General features: G+C 40.5%; 1 protein-coding gene across 2 annotated transcripts in view; it reads left to right on the top strand.

Annotated features, from left to right (window-relative positions):
• BTRC (beta-transducin repeat containing E3 ubiquitin protein ligase) overlaps positions 1–21,461 on the top strand; it is a 183,258-nt gene that overhangs the window by 110,256 nt on the left and 51,541 nt on the right. For both annotated transcript variants that reach the window (XM_069980182.1, XM_069980183.1), the window contains one exon: positions 21,050–21,281. In XM_069980182.1, the coding sequence (XP_069836283.1) occupies positions 21,050–21,281 (232 nt within the window). The remainder of the gene's footprint in view (positions 1–21,049; positions 21,282–21,461) is intronic.

Raw genomic sequence — 21,461 nt, 5'->3', positions numbered from 1 at the left:
AATAAAAATGAATAAACATATTTGGTATTGCCACGTGCGAATCGCCCGAATTACTTATTAATTTATTTCATTCCTGATCTCTAACAGTAAATGGCGCAAGTGCAAAATTTTTGGTTGCATCAAATCCAGAAAAATTGTAATAAAAAGCGATCAAAAAGTCACATATGCGCAATCAAGGTACCGATAGAAAGTGCAGATTATGGCGCAAAAAAATAACACCTCGCACAGCCCCATAGACCAAAGGATAAATTTATTTTTTTAAAAAGGTTTTAATTTTTTAAAACCCATCAAATCAAATAAAACTTACACACGTTACATATCATTGTAATCATAACAACTTGAGAAACATGCATAACAAGTCAGGTTTACCCTAGGGTGAGCGGCGTAAACACAAAACCTCCCCAAATTGAAAAAAAAAACAAAACCTTTTTTTCCCCCCAATTTCACCACACATTTATGCAAAAATTAAGCCTGCCATTGCAAAGTACAATTAGTGGCGCAAAAAATAAGGGCTCATGTGGCTCTCTAGGTGCTATGACCTTTTAAGAAAAAGGAGGAAAAAACTAAAGCGCAAAAATGGAAATTGGCCCGTTCCTTAAGGGGTTAAGTTAGATGATTAGTGCATATAGGCTTTCCTTTGGGAAACCCCAAGAGTGCCCCCAGAATTGCGCCCTTTCGGTCTGCAGCCTGGTTTGTGGAAATTTCCCGTCAAAATCTAAACTATTTGCAAATATGGCAGAAAAAAATCTAAAGCTTGATCAATCTCTGGTTACAGTAAAGGAGTACACCGTGTTCATACTAAGAAAACAGAGAGACATGTTTTGATGCACTCTTTATCCCCTTTGCTCCACCCTTTTAGTTGGTGGATATTTTTTCGCCCGGTGTGGTGGAGATGTCTCGGGATATTTCACATAGTGTGGGCATGTGTCTGTAAATCATTGCTCCTTTTGGATTGACAAACCCCTTTAATTCCTTCTTGCAGCGATTTGTAGAGAAGCGGCTTCTTTTCTCTATAGTACATCTGTTTTCAAGGACATCACATTTAGGGAAACGCATTTAACGATTACTTAACAAAATGCTACTTGTTAATGACATGAGTCAGCAACTTTCTTCCAAGACCTGTTTGCTAATGTCTTCTCGTTCGGCAGCAAAAATTAGCTATAAAAGCCCTTATTAATTAATGTCACTGGTGAATTTTCATACAGTAACATTTTTGTAATTGAGTTGTCGTACAGTTTACTTTTTGTGTTTATTTTTGTTGCTTATAGATCAATCTGTATGCTGTATACAGGATATTAAATCTCAGGCAATTTTTTGTTGTTGTTGATGCTATAACCATATATACAAGGTCATGAACGATATCAATGCCTCTTACAACCAGTACTCACTATTGCCTAGGGGGATCACATAATCCTTACCGTATTCATGTTAGTGGACTATTTTAAAGGGGAACTATCAGCAGGTTAGACGACTCTAACCTGCTGATCCCTCCTTATTGTGCACGGAGAGCTTAGGAGGAAGGTAAATATCTTACCTTCATCCTCATTCCCATGCAGTTAGTAGTTTAACACTTGGTCCCGGCGGGTCAGCCCAGGGTGGATCGGCACTCTGGTGGCAGAGCAGTGCTCCAAGAAGCATTACCAGACTGAGGATTAAACTACTAACCGCACGGAAACGGCTCAGAAGATGAAGGTAAGTCTCTTAGTGCTTTTTTACGCAGTAGGAAGCTATCAGCAGGTTAGATGAATTAGGTGGAGGTGGGGTTTTTTTTCCCTATGCTACCTCCTATACAATTGTATGGTAGATAGTTGTACAGTTTTGTAATAGTATACGCCGAATATATTTGAACAACTGATCCGATTATTAGTCATCTAGTTATTGGGACCCTTTCTAAGTTTGGGAAAGACTATGCCAAGAGGAGACAAGAAATAGTTATGTAAGATGGTTCCAAGTCCTCAACAAAGTTCAGAAGTAGAGGTAAGCTGAGGGTGGGGGTTTAAAGTACTTGTAGGCAACTTAGTGTACTTGCCAAAACTCACTGTATTATTGTCAATGTAATCTTTTAAAGTCTATTTAAAGACCTTTTGGTATACTTGTTTTGTACTATGGTATAAGAACTACTTTTCTACAGATCTTTATTACAAAACTTGCTTACATTGGCTTCTATATTCACTGCAGTTTACTGTGCAAGCTTTATTTGCCACAATACTTGCACACAGCCTAATTGATTCTCCCCTGCAAAACTGCCTTGTAACTATCTGCTCTTCTCCCTATCTGCAGCCTATGTGAGCTGTCCTCCAAGGATTCTCTCCCCTGTTCTCTCTGAGTGAGCTGATGTGTAATTGAGCTGCTGCCGTCACCTTGACATTTTTTTTTTTTTTGAACAGCAGCTAAATGGTAGTAAATTTTAGTGAAGACTATAATAAAATGCTGCTTCGTTTTTGCATTCAGTAAGATAATTACGGAATTAATAAGGATTTTTTGCAAAGGAGTCCAAAGCTTTTAAGTCCTGCAGTGATCTTTTTTTTTTTTTTTTTTAGAAACCCCACCAATTTTTGCAGTCTGTTCCACAGGATTGTCTGGCCAAAAATGGAACTTTTGGGAAGTGAGAAATATGATACTACTTAATAAGTATAATAATACTTGAGTAGCACTGAAGAGAATTTAGAATTCAGAGAGTATAAAACGCCGACCTCTGCAAGAACACAGAGGGACATAGACCAAAACCATCAATATTCAGGACTTGCCATATTTAGTATTCTAGGAGCTTTAGGTCATCACAATTTTCTTTATTAATTTTTTTTTTTTTTTTTTTTTTTAAACCTGAGTAACTTTTAGTACTAAACATTAAAGCTTACTTCTGTATGTCGTTTTCATCCTATTGAGAAATTGCCATCGGTTAAGTCCCTCCAGGGGCAAGCACAGATTAGAAAACAGCTGCCAAAGACCCACATTAGAGGCAGAGCTGCCAATCACCCCTTGCTTCATAAAACAACGTCCCACAATTTATTGCATGACACATGTGGCTTACAAGACTGCTAGCCTAGGAATCGATATTGTCTGACAGCCCTGTGTGGCCTTTGAGTCTGCTTTCCTTTTATGCATATATTGTCTCATAGATTACATTTCACACTTTTTAGGGATCTTGTTTTTTCTCTTCTGCCAATAGTGTGGAATAATAAAATGATTGCGCAACTCAAACTAATTTTTTAGAGGGATCTATGGCTTTAAAAGTCGATTTAATTAAATATTTGAATTTATTCACATTTGGTCCCTTCTGGAAAATAGGGATGCTTTACGTAGAGTTTTCGTTAGTATTTTGGCGCAGCATTTTTAGTTAGAACTAGAGATGAGCGAACCTGGAGCATGCTCGAGTCGATCCGAACCTGAACTTTCTGCATTTGATTAGCGGTGGCTGCTGAAGTTGGATAAAGCCCTAAGGCTATGTGGAAAACATGGATATAGTCATTGGCTGTATCCATGTTTTCCAGACAACCTTAGAGCTTTATCCAAGTTCAGCAGCCCCTGCTAATCAAATGCCGAACTATCGGGCTCATCTCTAGTTAGAACCAGAAGGGGGATCATTTTCTTTCAACAGGCTGAAACGCCAACGATCAGCCTGGCAATGATCTCCCTCCAGAGCTGCAGCAGCAGACCGCTACTATCTCCTATGGCCGATTGCCCAGGCAGCTCCCCGTGGCTCCCCAGGCTTTTATCTGCTTCTCCTTGCTATTGAGAGTGGTTGGGGGAATGAGGAGCAAGCGAGCGCTGACCTGACAGTTCGGCGCTCGCTTGCTCTCCACATCGCCCCGTGTAATAGAGAATTTAGGTTGGGTTCACACTTCATATTTTTCATCATTTTTTTTCAGCCCTTTTTACAAAAAATGTGTGCATCCATTTTGATACTTTTTCTTATTGACTTCCATTACAAAAAAGGATCAAAGCGCATACATTTTTTTTAACATACTCAAAAACATGGTTGACCTTATTTTTGTGTTATGTGTTATGCTTAAAGTGACACTGTCACCCCTTTTTGTATTCTGACTTTTCTACACAGACGTAAAGGGTAAATTTAGCGGTTTTTATACCTTATTTTATATCATATGTCTTGGTGCTTGTTCAAGTAAAAAGTGATTTTTTTATCATCTGCAAATTGTGCTAAGTGGGTGGGGCTTCACGGCAACAGTGCCACTTAGCCCTGCCCACAGCACCACCATTGGCCTGGCCCCTCTGTGATGTTATTGGCACATATGCCCCGCCCCCTCGACGCCCATTGGTATGGGCTGATCTAGAGGGGGTGGGGCCTAGTCCTTTAGGCCAGCCTGTTCCAATGGTGGACAAGGGCGGGGCCTATGTGCCTATGACGTCACGGAAGGGTGGACCAACAATGGCACTGTGAGTGGGGCTAAGTGGCGCTAATGCTGCGAGGCCCCGCCCACTCAGCACAATCTGCAGATGATAAAAGATGACTTTTTACTGGAACAAGCACCATGACGTATGATATAAAATAAAGTATGAAAACTGCTAAATTTACCTTTTACACGTGTAGTGACGTCAGAATGCAAAAAGGGGGCGACAGTGTCACTTAAAGAAAAAAAAAAAGGATGCGTTTTGATCAGTTTTTTTTTTTCCATAATGAAGGTCAATGGGAAAATAGAAGCAGACAAGTGTAAAAATGGATGAAAAAAAATTAGTGTGAAACCAGCCTTATTTTGACTGTTTTCCCATGAAGCTCTAACTTTGCCATTTCTATAGATAAGATTTTTTCTTTTTTTTTTTTAAATGGATCTTTGCGTTACAGTAACTTTCTATTTTAGACATTTGTGATTTGTTCTGGCGCTCCGTTATTCTGTTCATGTGAATTGTTAAAATTAACTTCATTCCTATTCTGCACAGAATTCAATTAACTACTTATGTAGAAGCTGTCTGTTAAATGGTACCACGTCGCAGAAGGTTAAAGTTAATAAGGCTTCCCTCTGGGTCACAAGTTATGCAATCCTTATGAATAGAAGGAAGCTGTGCTGCTATTGTTAGTAGGATGAAGTCGCAGGAGGGCGGTGCTACATGTTCTCTTTAAATGAGACTACAGACAGTGAGTGAGTGCAGTGAGTAATGTTGTTAGTGGCATTTAGCGGTATTATTATAGGAAAGCAACCTATGTTCATAGTGTCACGCACCAATGTTCTGGTTTTATATTAGTTCAGAACTTCTTATTAGAGTTGAGGGAACTTCGAACACACTCAGACTTTAGCATCCATCATTTGAGGCAAGTTGCACGCAGCCCTAGGGACTCCTAGGCTGTATCAGTGTTTTCCAGGACTCCTTAAAGGGGTTATCCAGCGAAAATCTTTTTTCTTTCAAATCAACTGGTTTCAGAAAGTTAAACTGATTCGTAATTTACTTCTATTTAAAAATCTCCAGTCTTCCCATACTTATCAGCTGCTGTATGTTGTGCAGTAAATGTTATTTTCTTCCCAGTCAGACACAATGCTCTCTGCTGTCACCTCTGTCCGAGACAGGAACTGCCCAGAGCAGGAGAGGTTTTCTATGGGGATTTGCTTCTGCTCTGGACAGTTCCTGACATGGACAGAGGTGTCGGCAGAGAGCACTGTCAGACTGAAAAGAAAACATTTCCTGCAGGACATACAGCAGCTAATAAATATGGGAAGACTTGAAATTTTTAAATATAAGTAAATTACATATCTATATAACTTTCTGAAACCAGTTGATTTGAAAGGAAAAGATTTTTACTGGATAACCCCATTAAGGCTGCATCTAACTTAAGCAGTTACCAGTATTCAAATGGCGCACGCTCGGGTTTGGATTAACCTGAGCGTACTCAACTCTACTCATTAAATGATAAGGGATGGTCCGGGGAGGGGGTGCAGAAGCCAGGGAGGTAAGTGTACTTTATTATTTTCAAGCACCCCTTTCCTAGGCGATATTTTAAAATTCCCCTCCTAGAGAACCCCTTTAAGTTTTATTTGCACAAATCCACACACTCCCTTTAACTTTTCACCTTGAGCAATAACAAAATTTGCTTTCAGCCATCACACATGATCCAAACCCCGAGCGTGCTGCATTTGATCACCAGTGGATGAAGAAGTTGGATGCAGACTTAAGGCTGACGGAAAAACATGAATAAAGCCGTAGGCTGATTCCATGTTTTCCAGGACTCCCTAGGGCTGCATCCAACTTTTCCAGCTATCATTAATCAAATGCCGCTTGGGGTTTGGATGGGTGCTAGCATGCTTGGGCTGCGCTGATCTCTAATACTCACATGATGAGTGGTGATCACAGTGTTATCAGACTCGTTCTAATGTTGGCTGATATTTTAACTTTCATTGACGTGTATATTGATCATCCTCTATATTTTTATGACAATTTATTAGTTTATTTCATGCCCCCGGTGACACAGTCTGCTACATTTATTTGGTAGCAAAAAGTAGTTGAAAATTAAATACATCCCTTGCTTTTTTAGTATTTCTTTATTTAAGAAAAAAAAAAGAAAAGAAAAAAACACAACTAAATGTAACTAATGCATTTCCATAAAGTAACGGTAAACCGAACAAAACCTAGGGCTAAGAAAAAATAAAATCTAACCAATCTTCAGTATTACGGATTGTCTCCATGTCTTCTCCAGCACTGTGCTGCTAAAATAAAAAATATACAGTAATATCTACAGACAAAAGCTTAAAGGGATACTCTGGAGAAAATCTACTGGAGTCAAAAAGTTTATACAGTTTTGTAATTTACTTCTATTTAAAAATCTGAAGTCTTCCAGTGCTTATCAGCTGCTGTATGCCCTGCAGGAAGTGGTGTATTCTTTCCAGTCTGACTCAGTGCTCTCTGCTGCCACCTCTGTCCATGACAGGAGCTGTCCAGAGAATGAAATGTTTTCTATGGGGATTTGCTTCTGCTCTGGACAGTTCCTGTCATGGACGGAGGTGGCAGCAGTACTGTCAAACTGTAAAGGATACAGCATTTCCTGCATGACATACAGCAGCTGATAGGTACTGGAAGACTGGAGATTTTAAAATAGAAGTAACTTACAAATCAGTATAACTTTTTGAAATAAGTTTGATATATGGCTTGCTGTCTGCTAAACGCAAGGAAGCTAAACCTTTAGAGGACCAGAACCTTGTAACATATTATGAATTTTCTATGTATAATGAGGTATTCTGTATATATTGCAATAACTGAGTACACATCCAGAGCTTACCCCGATGCCCCACCCGGTAATGAAAAAGGCTCAAATAGAGCACATCTATGTATGATCTAAACTTATGCTGCGTTTACATGGAATGATTATCGTGCAAATTTGCGCGATAACGATCGGATTCGAACGATAATCGGACGTGTAAACGACGAACGAGAAATCGTTCATTTTGATCTCTGAACATGTTCTCAAATCGTCATTGGTCGTTCGCAAAAAATTTGCAGATCGTTCCGTGTAAACAGTCGTTCACCGATTTTACCTATGCGCAAGATAGGCTTAAACGATTTTTTCCGTACAATATATCGTTTAGTCTAAACGCTGATCGTTATAAAATGAACATTGTTCTTTCGTTATCGTTAATCGTACGATCGGGCGAATTATCGCTCCGTGTAAACCACGGCTGTGGAGTCGGTAAGCCACAGCTCCGACTCCGACTCCTAAATTTTATCAGGACCGACTCTGACCCCTGCTCCTTCATAAATGGCCAGTCATATACCAGGGGAGTTATTTATCACACTGGTTCAGCAGCTTCTCCCTAATGTCCTACATGATCCTGAGGCGACTTCTGAGGGAATAAAGGAATACTGTATATACAGCAGATTCTCCTGTGTGTGCAGTGGCTGCAGCTAGTCTCCAGCCTCCATGTCCTGAACAACTCAGAACTAGACTAGAAGGAGCAGGTGATCTTTTCCTGCTGATAATCTTCTATGTTTCTGACTAAATATTCACCATACAAGAAACACTGCTAACAATGCCAGATCCCTGTGATATAGAGGTCAGCCATAGTGATATACAGGGGGTCACACGTAGTGATATAGAGGTCACACAGTGATATAGAAGGTCACTGTGGGGGCACGCACGCACACAGACACACAGCCTGCTGCAGCCATAGCGCTCACCACACACACACACACACACACACACACACACACACACACACACACACACACACACACACAGCCTGCTGTGGCCATAGCTCACATACACACGGCCTGCTGCGGCCATAGCACACATACACAAAGCCTGCTGCAGCCATAGCACACACACACACAGCCTGCTGCAGCCATAGCACACACACAGCCTGCTGTAGTCATAGCGCGCACACACACACAGCTGCAGCCATAGAACACTGAAGAAACACACAACATTCTCCCAGAGAGAAAACACCACATTGAGGACAGGGGTTACTGCTACACTACTTATGTCTTCTCCTCCTCTATGTTACAAAGGATATCTTCATATTACACTGCTGCTCATATACAGTCATCCAGCATCCAGGAAGAGAACAGCACAGATCCCCCCCCCCCCCCAGCTCAGAAACAAACTGCCAAATAGTGACCGACAACTTTTCCATGAGCCCCCTTATGTAATAGGGCCAGTGTCCTATTAGAATGTTGCTCATAATATATATTCATGAGCAAAATTTGTAAAATTCATATCAAAATTCTACGTTTTTTTTTAAAGCTGGAGTCGGAACATTGTTTTCCGACTCAAACTTCAACTCCAGCCAAAGCTAGCTCCGACTCCGACTCCACAACTCCGACTCCACATCCCTGGTGTAAACACAGCATAATAGAAGCAACATAAAGTGCTGTACTACACCTGGTGGTAACTATGCCAGATCAAAGTAAACCATGCTAATTTTACTTGTTTATTGGCTTCACTATGTATATGTTTTTTTACCATTATTATGCATTTTTATTACAATTTTTAGCGCTATTGCCTCGAATGATGCAATTACGGTAAAATATATTTATTTTTGCCATGATTCCTTAAATAAATGTGTCTAAAATAGTTTTATTTTACAGCGGTTGTGCAGTTCATGGCAAAATAGCATCAAAATTGTGACGAAAATGCATAATTAACACTAAAAGAAAAAACGCCTCATGTGAACATAGCCTTAGGCACTGTCTATGCTTGGGTGTTCAGCGTTGGAAGGGCTGCCTTAATAACATCAAGCTGGGTTCACACCTTGTGGCTGGGAGACAGTAGTGTGCAGTGCAACAAAACTCAGTGAAGTTCACCTGTTTCAAGGCAAGTACAGAACATAGGATTTTATGTGTTTCTTATAAATTAGCATTTTTGCCCGGCCACGTGGCACATGCCTGCCCCACAGTGTCAACCCAAACTTATGCAAAAAATACCATAGAAGAATATGATTAAAAATGTGGTTGAGGGAAGAAAAAGAGCACTGCACCTCACACCTATGGCTGACACTAGTGCCCCTAGGCTAAATAAAAAACACATAAGAATTTTGTGTATGAATTGATCAAGCCATACTGCCCCATGTACCTCGTGCCGGTATCTGATACACATGGGTCCCTACACGAAGTCCACACCGTGCCAGTCAGTGGCCACCAACCCCGCAGGCGTGCACAGTCAGGGAAGGGAGGCCATGGAACGGCCCTGCGACACCCATGCCACAGGACCAGACCCAAAAACACCACACCAGAACCCGGCCAGCACCGCCGGCGGAGAAGGTCGCCCCCAAACAGCACAAGTCTGGATGAGGTATTGCGCTCACCATAGCTGCCGCAGACAGAATGGGAAAAGACAGGAGCACTCAGGTGTCTCCTGCTAATTGCAGTCATGTGGGTCTCACCAGGAGAAGTGCAAAACACGGAGAAAAGAGAGAAACAAAATGCGGTTCAGGGAAGAAAAAGAGCGCTGCACCTCACACCTATGGCTGATACTAGTGCCCCTAGGCTAAATAAAAAACACATAAGAATTTTGTGTATGAATTGATCAAGCCATACTGCCCCATGTACCATCGTGCAGGTATCTGATACTGATGATTAAAAATGTGGGATTTTTTATTACCCTCAGATAATATAAGCATGTATAATTATGAGAGGCTGGAAAGAAAGTCTTGGGCCAGCAGCTGTCTTATATGGGCAAGTCTGGGTCACCCATCTCTCTAAGCTTTGGTGGCTGTTACATACTGTATGGTCACCTGTTCCCTTTGTTTGCATACAGCTTTTTTGTATTACTATAAGATTTACTTTTATTGGCAGATGCCTATTATTTTGCAAACTAGAAGTCAGAAAACAAGCTGCGACCCGACTGACAGTTATTGTGCTAGTATCAGGTCTCGTGTACACATCTTAGCAATCGGCAAGAGACTCTGTGGCAGTCCATGGGGTATAGTCATCTATGTGACTGTGTATTATGGGAATATTTTTCCAAATAAATGTATTGCCTTATATAATTATTTTTTTAAAATCAGATAATTTTTATTAAAAGTTTTTGGGGAAAAACCGAAGTTTCCCCACTTTTTACACATAAGACACTGATAAAAGAACAACTTAGAAAGGAAAGTAGAAATCGTACAATCAGTAGGCACTTAACTTAACAATTGGAGAATTCCATGCATAGACTATGCATATAAACGTCTAAGACCATTAGGCTTGGAATAACCATTTCCTAGGAGTGCGAAAACTAAATATCCCAGAATATGGCTTGTGGATATACCCTAAAAAGCTACAACCGGTAGCTTTAATGACAAAAAAGAGACAAAAATAAACAAAGAGAGACAGTAAACGATCTCGGTCATCAGTAATATCGGCCTGCCTTATATAATTATAGGTATATCTCTGTATAGGTATACAAAGATAGAGTACAGCCCCTCTAGTTGCCTTTGGGTGCCCTATTATAGCTTCAGAGGTTGTACTGAGCCATAACGTAGCTTATAATAACTCAATCACCGGTTGTCATTGTGACTTTTCATGGGCTTGCCTTCAGTTTAACAACTTTTTGAGAAAAGAAACTTAAGTTTTTGGAGTCAGCCAGAAACCAATCGCCTGGAGTCCATTAAATCTAGGTGACAGGCCGCCAGTAATCAGCTCTGTCATTTTTTTGGTTTTTTTTTGCCGTCTACAAAAAAAAACATAAACACATTGCTGATTTCTGGCAGGATTTTACTGTCAGTTCCTTCTATTATATTTATCTTACAATTTGCCGGGGGGTGAAGTTATTAAGTTTTAGCAGCAGCCATCTATCAAGTTCACAAGTTAACACGATAAAGGCTCCGTGCCGCTCTGATCCTGGGAATGATGAGCCTCATACGGTAATTAACTAAATGAGAAAGTTAAATCTTACTTGAGAGCTCGGAGAGATGAAAGAGAGGTGTTTGTCAGTTTCTCTGTGGAAATTAGAAGCAGTTTTCTCCAATTCCCGGTACTGCTGCTCTGTCATATTTTACATAACCACTGGGAAAACGTCTTGTAATTAGTGCTGTCATGGAGGGTTTTTTTCTGCTGAAGGATGTTAGAATAATTCATTAGGTTATCAAGAAAGGCTTATGTCCTGAAATGATTAGCACAGTGAAATTTAGACCATTAACGGTAACAAGTTTAGAGCTCTCTGCAGTGCGGAGGTACCCGGCTGATGTTTGTGCGGATCTCAATAATTTCTTATAATTAAACATTATGATGTTTCCCCTTTCACTGTACCAGGCCTGGCACAACCTATTCCCTTCCAGAGAGATGGGTAATGCCCCAGAACACATGGCATCTGTGGCGTCTCTATGTAGAGTCGGAAATTGGATTGTTGGAAGGAAACCACGTTATTGTTAGTCACTTCACGTAGCAGTAGGTTTATTGAATGCTGATACACCACGACCGATGATATTTGTGACGCCATGCAGAAAGGTGGTGGGAAGTAGGAAGACGTGAAGGTCAACAGGTAATGAAGAAGGAGGTTTCATGGACACTTCTGTTATGTTGTTACTAGATTGACATGTAATGGTCTAAAGCAGTAGTGGCAAACTCTGGTCCTACAGCTGTTGCAAAACTACAATTCCCATCATGCCTGGACAGCCAAAACTTTAGCTTTGGATGTCCAGGCATGATGAGAATTGTAGTTTTGTAACTGCTGGAGGGCCTGAGTTCAACATCTGTAGTCTAAAGAGATGGTTTATTATAGTAAAGGAACTGGGTGGAAACTGGTACCATTTATTGATGTGAAATTCTAAATGTGATCAGCAAAATTCTGTGGTGTTAAAATGTGATAAATAAAGGCGGCACCAATCCCAACCTCAACCCTCTATTATATCAGGCCCTGCCCCCCCACATTAAGCATGAGGCTGGAATAAGGGACGTCTGGAAGGTTGGGGGCACTTAAAGTGGTCAGGCCCACCCAATAAACTAATCAATGGACACTGATTATCATAAATAAAAACCATGAAATAATCAAACTTCTCATCATCTCATTATAAAGGTGTTAATTTAAAAAAACAACAGTGTGAACCAAGCCTTAAAGGGGTTGTGCCATAAGCAAAATGATTAAAACCAGATGTGTTCTACATGCGTACATGTAAATAGGACAGTCTGATTCCCACACCTCATCATCACACGGGCCACAAGAACTGTTTAAAACGATAAATGTCACTAGAGGTGAGCGAACAGAATATTGTGTATTCTAAATTTGAACTCATATAAATGAATATTTTACATGATAGTATGGCTTTTCTACATTTACATACAACCATAGAAAATGCAGTCTACCTATAGGATTTACATAGGCCTCAGGGCCAATTTTACAGAAAATGTGACGCCGGGCAACAAGCAAGGTAGTCCATCGACTTTAAACCACCCTCAAAAAAAAAAAAAAAAAGATGGTTGTGTGGTTTGGCTATTATTACCATTCAATATTCTTTTATGTTTCTGATCTTGGCTTACAGGGTAGCCGCAAATAGGCGATTCTAGAGATTTTTGGAGAAGTGCTTATTTCTATAGTGTTATTTCCCATAGCATATTGCCTGTAGAACTCTCTACCATCACCTGGAGAACCAGGACCCCTTTGAAGCCGTGGAAAAGAGAGAGCCTACAATCAAAAAAAGTATGTAGAACTCTGGGGCTTTGCTGACCCCAAAACCAATATGGCCATGTGAAGATGGCCTGAGACGTTGTTATCCTGACCCAGGATCCTTCATCCCCACGGAACCATAGTCCTAGTGCTACTGACACAAACATACAAGTGTGCTCGCAAGCATAGCTGCACCTTTCTGGTGATCTGCATGGGTATATTATCTTCTGTAGATGTATTGGTTCCATCACCAGTCCATCACGTTTCTGACCTCCACTACAGGTATACGTCAGAATACTGTAAACCAATGGAGTGACCATAAACGTCAGCAGACAGAACATATTCTGCTGGGGACTATCTTTGGTCAGTGGTACGCCAATATAGTTTTTATTCACAAGACACAAAATCGTAATCTGCTGGGCTTGTGTGTTATGAAATAGATTAGATGTAGCCTGCAGAATGCAGAATAACTTTTTAAGGCCAGAGATGTGACGTATATATGTCCTAAATAGTATTGGCTATCTTAAGGGCTGGTTTATCCATTTATTGCTATCCAGTATGGTCACCATTTTGACATTGACTGTTTTATCATCAACCTCAATGTTCTATTTTTTTCTTGTACGCAGCATAAAATGAGCACAGTGATGAATATACATCATTATCTGTGACATAATAACCTATAGAATAGTAGGTGATTATCCCATGCCCGTAGTACTCTCATGACACCGTAGGTTATCCATATACATAATGGAGCAGAGCCTGGAGACAGTTGCCCTTCTAGACCTTCTGTGTGTCCTTAGTAGCAATAGTGTAAATATTTACCATCCATCCTATGTTTCGCCATGCCGCGTTACTTCATGTATTCGCACTGTTTGGCGGTAAGACACCTCAAGGTTGTTCTTTTGAGGAAATATCTGGATGTACTAGTACCAGCTTTTCACAAATCCGTGTTATTTGGATGGAACATGTTTAACCATAGACCCTGAGAAAAACTTTAACCCCTTCAGGATCAGGCTAATTTTTGTTTTTGCTTTTTCCTCCTCGTATTTAAATGGTCATAGCGCTTGCATTTTCTTTACCTACAGACCCAAATGAGCCCTTACTTTTTGCGCCACTAATTGTACTTTACAGTGAGGGACTTAATTTTTCCATAAAGTATGCTGTGAAGCCAGAAAAAAATTATATGTGCAGGGAAATTGGAAAAAAAAAAAGAAATTGTTTTCATTTTGGGGGGGGGGGGGTTGTGTTTACGCCATTCGTTCTATAGTAAAACTGACATGTGATATATGTTCCTCAGATCAGTACGATTACAACAATATGCAATCTGACTGCTTTAAAAAAATTAAAACCTAAATGTGTTTAAAATTGCTCTATTTCCAGCCTTATAACGCTTTTATCCATTGGTCTATGGGGTTGTGAGGTGTCAATTTTTGCACCATGATCGGTTCTTTGATTGTGTATATGCAACCTTTTTATTACTTTTTATTAACATTTTTCTGGATTTGATGTGACAAAAAATGCACAATTTTGCACTTTGGCGGGTTTTTGCGATTACACCATTTACCATGCAAGATCAAGAGTGTGATAATTTAATAGTGTGGATGATTATGCATGCGGCGATAGAAAATATGTTTGTTTATTTTTATTTATAAAATGGGAAATGGGGGTGACTTTTATTAGAGGAGGGGATTTTTTGTTACGATATTCTTTAATCTTTGTACTTTTGTATTATACTAATGTATAATTAGCGGGTGCGGCGATTGGACCGTGCCCGCTAATAGCCACGGTCCCGAGTTACAGATAGCACCCAGGATCGTGGCGGTTCAGAGCTGGGTCCCCCCCCATCAGGACGTAGATGTACTGACTGATGTGGAAAGAGGTTAAAATATTGTACGTCAGACATTTGTTTCGACACCTTTTTTTTTTTTACCTTTCACACAGAAAAAATATTTCAATTGGAGATTAAACATAAAGCAGAACAAAACATTTAGTTTGATTTCGCCTAAAAAGATCCTCTTAGCTGTAATTCATGTTCCAAATCGCTGACACTGAAGGCTGTTAGTTCAAGGAGACACATGGCACCTTTCATATATCTGTCTGTGCTTCTTGAATGTAGAAAAATACTTTTAGGCCTCGTGCACACATCCTTGTCAGTTTAATGGTCAGGGAATACTGATCAGGAATTTTCATAAAATCATCAGTGTTTCCTGACAACAAAATCTAAGAAGAAGAAAAAGAAAAAAAAAAAAGAATAAAAACTTGCTTACTGCATCTTGATAACTTCTGGCTTCTCTTCTCCTCTCCCTTCCCGCTCTGTGCGTGACATCATGAGTGACATCATTAGTGTGCCGTAATGCTGCGGGAGAGAGCGACCTCTTGTAGCCAGAGGTATAATAATGCCTCTTACCACAAGAGTGATTGACAGAATGGGGAGCCAATGGCTCCTTGCTCTGTCCAACACAGGGCCACATTTAACTGTATGCACTCCATATCACCACCCAGTTCCTGAGTGGGCCCTCCCTGAAGCATAGGGCCCGGCACTTGCCCTGAAGCTCATGCCTGGGGGTCTAGCAATGCATCTGGAATTCCGGCGAGTTTCTAAATGCTTATCCCAAGGCTGTCCAGAATTCCGGATGCACCCATAGACTTTTATGGGGTCATCCATGCCAGAATTCTAGACAAAAATAGGGCTGATTCAATATTTTCTGTCCCTATTTATTGAAATGGTCACCCTTCAGGAAAAAAAATGAAGAGTGTGCATGTCTTATAGAACCCTATGGGTCTGGAAATAAATAAAAAAAATGGCAAGGGCGTATGCATGGTGCTTCATTCTCTGTTAAAGAGAGTCAGAGACTTTTCCAAGCTCCTGAAAAGCTACAAGCTGAAATGTCCCCAGTCCCTTCCCTCCCTTTGTGATTGACACCTGGAAGCTGAGTCCCAATCAGGGTCAGGTATTGGAGTGGGGAGCATGGAGATACTACAGCTTGCTACACTTCAGGCGCTTGGTAAAGCCTCTTTTAGTTTTTGTTCTAGGAACACAGATGTATGAAAGGTAAAGTGTATCCGATCAGTAGCTTGCATCCGAGAGATTCCCTTTAAGATCTGCACTTAAGGCCCTATTATAGAAACGATTATCGTCTGTATTTGGCCGATAATCGCCTCGTGTAATAAAAGGCAACGATCAGCCGACATGAACGGTGTTGTCTATCATTGTCTTTCAACATGTTGCTATCTTCTATGTGCTGCCCAGACAATCCAACGATCACCCGGGCAGCTCCCTGCGCCCCCTGACTCTTACCCGCTCACTGCCGACGCATGTAATAGGGGAACGAGGAGCAAGCGAGCGATGACAGTGCTAGTTTGCTCCTCTCCATTGCCCGTGTAATAGGGGCTTCAAGGGGTCATCTTAATTTTAGCAAACTTTGCATGAATCAATGTGGCGAGGGGAGATAAGGTTGTATGCTGCCCATATAAGCGAAGTAAGACGGGAGAGGCATGGAGGGTGATGGGAGGGAGGGTAAGGGCCCTATTTTACCGGACGATTATCGTTCAGATTATTGTTAAATCGTTCAAATCTAAACAATAATCGTTTGGTTGAAATGCAGTTAACGATTAACGACCGAACGAGAAATCGTTGATCGCTTTATAAGACCTGAACCTATTTTTATCATGATTGACACTTGAAAAAGAAACCAGTCCGGTTTGGAAACGCGTTGTCGCTTTTTTATGGAATTTTAAAATAAAATATTTTCCCTATCACTGTATATTCCTTGGACCTGCGCCCCAAAAACTCCCCTACACGGAGAGGAGGTGTTTTGTTTGTATCGCATACGATCCTGGTCGGATCTACGTGGGGAGAGGCTGCGGTTCTTATGCAAGCTGTTTTGAGTGTTGTGCCTCCCTTTGCACAACCTCCACAGGTGAGAGCCTCTATTGTTGTGCTCACACCTACTCTGCCTTTTGACCTGTGCTATGGAGCGCTGCTTTTTTTTCTTTGTTTCTATGTTCACAGAGACTGCAAAAAGACTAGACAGAAGCTTATTGTAACTAAAAGTTCTCACCCAGAGCTTGAGTCACAGGATAGGACAGTTGCATGTTGCTGCTTCTTTTTAGGGTGTGTATAGAGACATAGTAGAGTAGAATGACCTCTTCTTTGTGGGTGACTTTATGAAGCTCCCACTATCTATGGGACAACTGAAAATTACATGGATTCTGCAGAGGGGAAAATAGTTGAAAATTGCCATATACCAATATATGATGGCCACCTATAGTGCTACTCCTCATGTACACCCACACGACCGCTTATCCTGAAAAGTCACCTTAGGCAATGGGTATGCTTAGAAAAAGAATGGGCTCTAGTTTGCCTTGAACCCTTACTATGTTAAGCATGTAACACTCGGAGGTCCAGAAGAATAAATCAGGTTGAACACCCTACTGGTTTTACACATATGTTTTGTGGTAATTCCAGGTGACCCAGTATAGCAGGATCGACTTTTTTAGTAGACGAAGAGTACCAAGATAGATGTTTTATTGACCAGATGATTCTCTTGGGCAGGCTCTTAAGCCAGCACATTTCTGGTCTCCCTGTGGAAGACATTAGTGGAACCTACTGCTGGCTCGGAAAGTAGAGCAACCATGCATAAAAGTGCCCTAGATAATGCAGATGATATGCCTCATCGTACTAGAACAATACGCACCTTTTCTGCCATCAGGAACCACTTTGGTTTTAAACTTTTGAAGACCGGATAAGGCATAAATACTTCTAAGGTATTTTTGGAGCCATCTCAGAGAAGCTATTACTCATATTGTGATTAGTGTCTACACGGTGTGTGTATACTGTAAGCTTTAATTTGCTGCACCAGCTACTGTATCTGTAATTGAAAGTTAGATCGTAAAATCTATTCTCTAACACTACTGTCATTAACATCCTAGATTGGTATCATCACTAAAACTCTCTGAAGCATTTCCCACAGCCATCGAACTCACTGACCTGCTTTACCAGTTAAATGGTGCCTACTCCTCTCAGCGAACAAATAATACATTATGGCATCTTTTTACCTGTCAAACTGGTACACTACTGGCAAAGACAGAAGTCAATATTAGTTGTTTTGAGCAATTTTTATTTATTTTTTAAAATATGGGATTGGGGTGAAAAGATGATGAGGGAGATTTATCAAACATGGTGTAAAGTGAAACTGGCTCAGTTGCCGCTAGCAACCAATCAGATTCCACCTTTCATTCTTCAGATTCTTTGCAAAATGAAAGGGGGAATCTGATTGGTTGCTAGGGGCAACTGAGCCAGTTTCACTTTACACCATTTTTGATAAATCTCCCCCGATGTGTTTATATATGGCACCCAATAGCCATATTTAAAATTTTTAAATAAAGTTTTCATATAAAAAAATGTCATGCATCATAGAGACATGCCTGAAGTTTTATTTTGTCATAACATACTGTATGAGTCTTTGTACTGTGACTTTCACCCATTGCTAGAGCATGTGTCATGTGCCACTACATCCTTCTGTATACTGTTTACACATTTTCCTCCCATTCATGTTTTCTTTGGACCTTCTAGTTCTTTCCATACAAAATATGTGATGATGTTCATAGATTTCTTATGGAATTGATCTGCGCAATACCCTCTTTTCCATGAAAATAAGGCATAGTGGAGGATTTACAGGATAGCTTAATAAGGCAGCCCCCTGAACAGGGGTGTAACTAGAAATGGCTGGGCCCCATAGCAAACTTCTGATTGAGCACTACTCATATTTCTTTTGTGAATTCTTATTCATGGAAAAATAAGACATCCCCTGAAAATAAGACCTAGCGCATGTTTGAGAGCAAATGTCTTATTTTGAGGGAGATGCAGTCCTCCTCTCCCAATACCAGCTAGATGAACAGGTGCAGCTACTCCCAACAGATGAAGTATAAAAAACTACTTTATTAAAATAATAAAAACATGTATAGCATCTGAGGAAGAGGCAAGTCCGGTCAAGAAACGCGTAATGCTGAGCCTTTTATATATGTTTTTATTATTTTAATAAAGTTTTTTATACTTTATCGGTTGGGAGTAGCTGCGCCTGTTCATCCTGCTGGTTTTGGGAGTGGACAGCATCTTGTTACGGCCCTGGCGTGGGTTTGCCGGAAGGTTCCCTTAAGTATACACATGGAGAGTTGTGCCTCGATCTTGCACAACTTATGCTACGTTTACACGGAACGATAATTCGCCCGATCGTACGATTAACGATGTCTGAGTGACGTTTTTTTGTTCATAACGACGGTATGGTATATCGCACGAAAATTCGTTTCGCTTTAAGCCTATCTCACACATTGGTTAAATCGTCGAACGACTGTTCACACGGAACGATCTGCGATCAACGACAATTTGAGAACTTGTTAAAAGATCAAAATGAACGATTTCTCGCTCGTCGTTTGATCGTTCGCTGCGTTTACACGTACGATTATTGTTTGAATTCGATCGTTATCGTGCGAATTCGCACAATAATCGTTCCATGTAAACGCAGCATAAGTCAGGTGAGAGGGGACCCGGGGCACTCCGCCACTGGAATTCTATACATCCCATTGCATCTGGACCTGCACATGGAGCACTGTCTTTGTTCTCTTTTACTATTATTTTCTAGAAAACACGGTATCACTATGATTGGATAAGTAAGGTTGTTAATGTACACTAATCTACCTAAACGTTATGTGCAACTTCTTTATGATGCATACAGAAATTCTTATTTGTAGTTATTTTTATTCAAGACCCCCAATAAATATGGATGTTCTAAGGGATTTGAAAGATATTTTAGGAGATTTTGTTGACCATAATTACATTATACCAGCAGCTGAGTCTTCAGTAGCTCTTATTCAGTAGTTCAGTAGATCTGTTTTATTTCAATTTGTCCTCTTCATCTTTGAGATATAAGCTTTTTTGCCCATGGGGCATTGCCAAGCAGAGGATAGACCAGGTATGTCCATCCCATGCCTGTCTATTAAGTGACTGTCAGTCAAACAGGGTGAATGGGGGCAAGCTGGCATGGGGGGCAGTGATTAAGAGGACATGTGCTCCCTGTTTGGGCACTTGCCATGCTGCAGAACACCCCATGGCCACTTAAACATCATATTATCCTAAAAGCTTATATCTTACCAATGGAGAGGTCTATTGCAGTAAAAAAAATATTCCCGAATTATGACTAGCCCTATGTAGCCATTGGTTTATATATACCCATATATCCATTTACCTGCTGACTAGTGGGATGAAGAACTCTCTCTTATTTTGGCCATTTGACGGATGTCTTTTAGAGGCCAAATAACCTCTACTTAATAATAACGTCTGTTATTATACAAATATTACCGTCATTATCAAATAGTTGCCATTATTTGGCCTCTAAAAGATGTCAAATGGCTAAAAACCAGCTTGGGAACATATCCTAAGTGTGATTCCTATCGCTCAACGGTCTTTTCATTTTTTTTTTTTTTTTTTACCTAAGAGGACCTGAAATAGTTAACTAAGAAACACATTCCTGCTCTATCTGGATGTGGCTGTTATCTTGCTAGCTTCAGTAGGTAACTATAAAAACAGCCAAGTTTTGGGACCCATGCGTTGTTTTTGCTCCATCCTGACCTTTTGTCTTCATGCGTACCAGCCTCCCACCGAAACACATTCATAGCCCTGTACTAAATTGTTTGCAAGCTTCTCTGTGGAAGAACATGAAATTCATTTGAGTACATTAAAGTGTCACTCTGGGTTCACATTTAACAGTCTCTGGTATTTTATGTGCACTTCCAGCATGGGTGGTAATGTCCTTTCCTAGTTCCTTGCAAGGATGTTCGGCTGTTTTCTGGCTGACAGAGGCAAATGGATACTCCCTGTCAGCCAATTTATACGTCTGAATCTTTTTTTCTCCTGTTGTGTAACAGATGTATTTCCTGGATTTATGTGTGCCCGAGTTGTGTGTCATGTACGATTGCTTTTATTTTACTTTAATTATTTATTTTTGATATTTATTTCTTTTTCCGCAGACTAAACTTGCCAATGGCACTTCCAGCATGATTGTGCCCAAGCAGAGGAAGCTGTCCGCAAACTACGAGAAAGAAAAAGAGCTTTGTGTCAAGTACTTTGAGCAGTGGTCGGAGTGCGATCAGGTGGAGTTTGTTGAGCACCTGATCTCTCGAATGTGCCACTACCAACATGGACATATTAATACCTACCTTAAGCCAATGCTGCAAAGGGATTTTATCACTGCACTTCCAGGTAAATCACTCCGCCAGTTAGATTGATGACATTCTCCCATCTGCTTATAAAACTTACAGGGAATCTGTTAGTATAACATTACCTATTATTTAAAGGCGTAGTTCCACAATTCTGTTTTTAGATCATTGCCTTCCTTTGTTAAATTTATACTAGTTCTCATATACAGCTTACTTTCCAAAG

The sequence above is a fragment of the Dendropsophus ebraccatus genome, chromosome 8, assembly GCF_027789765.1.
Source record: "Dendropsophus ebraccatus isolate aDenEbr1 chromosome 8, aDenEbr1.pat, whole genome shotgun sequence".
NCBI classification, from domain to species: domain Eukaryota; kingdom Metazoa; phylum Chordata; class Amphibia; order Anura; family Hylidae; genus Dendropsophus; species Dendropsophus ebraccatus.
The sequence above is the reverse complement of the archived record's forward strand: the minus strand, read 5'-3'. Positions and strand labels throughout refer to the sequence as shown.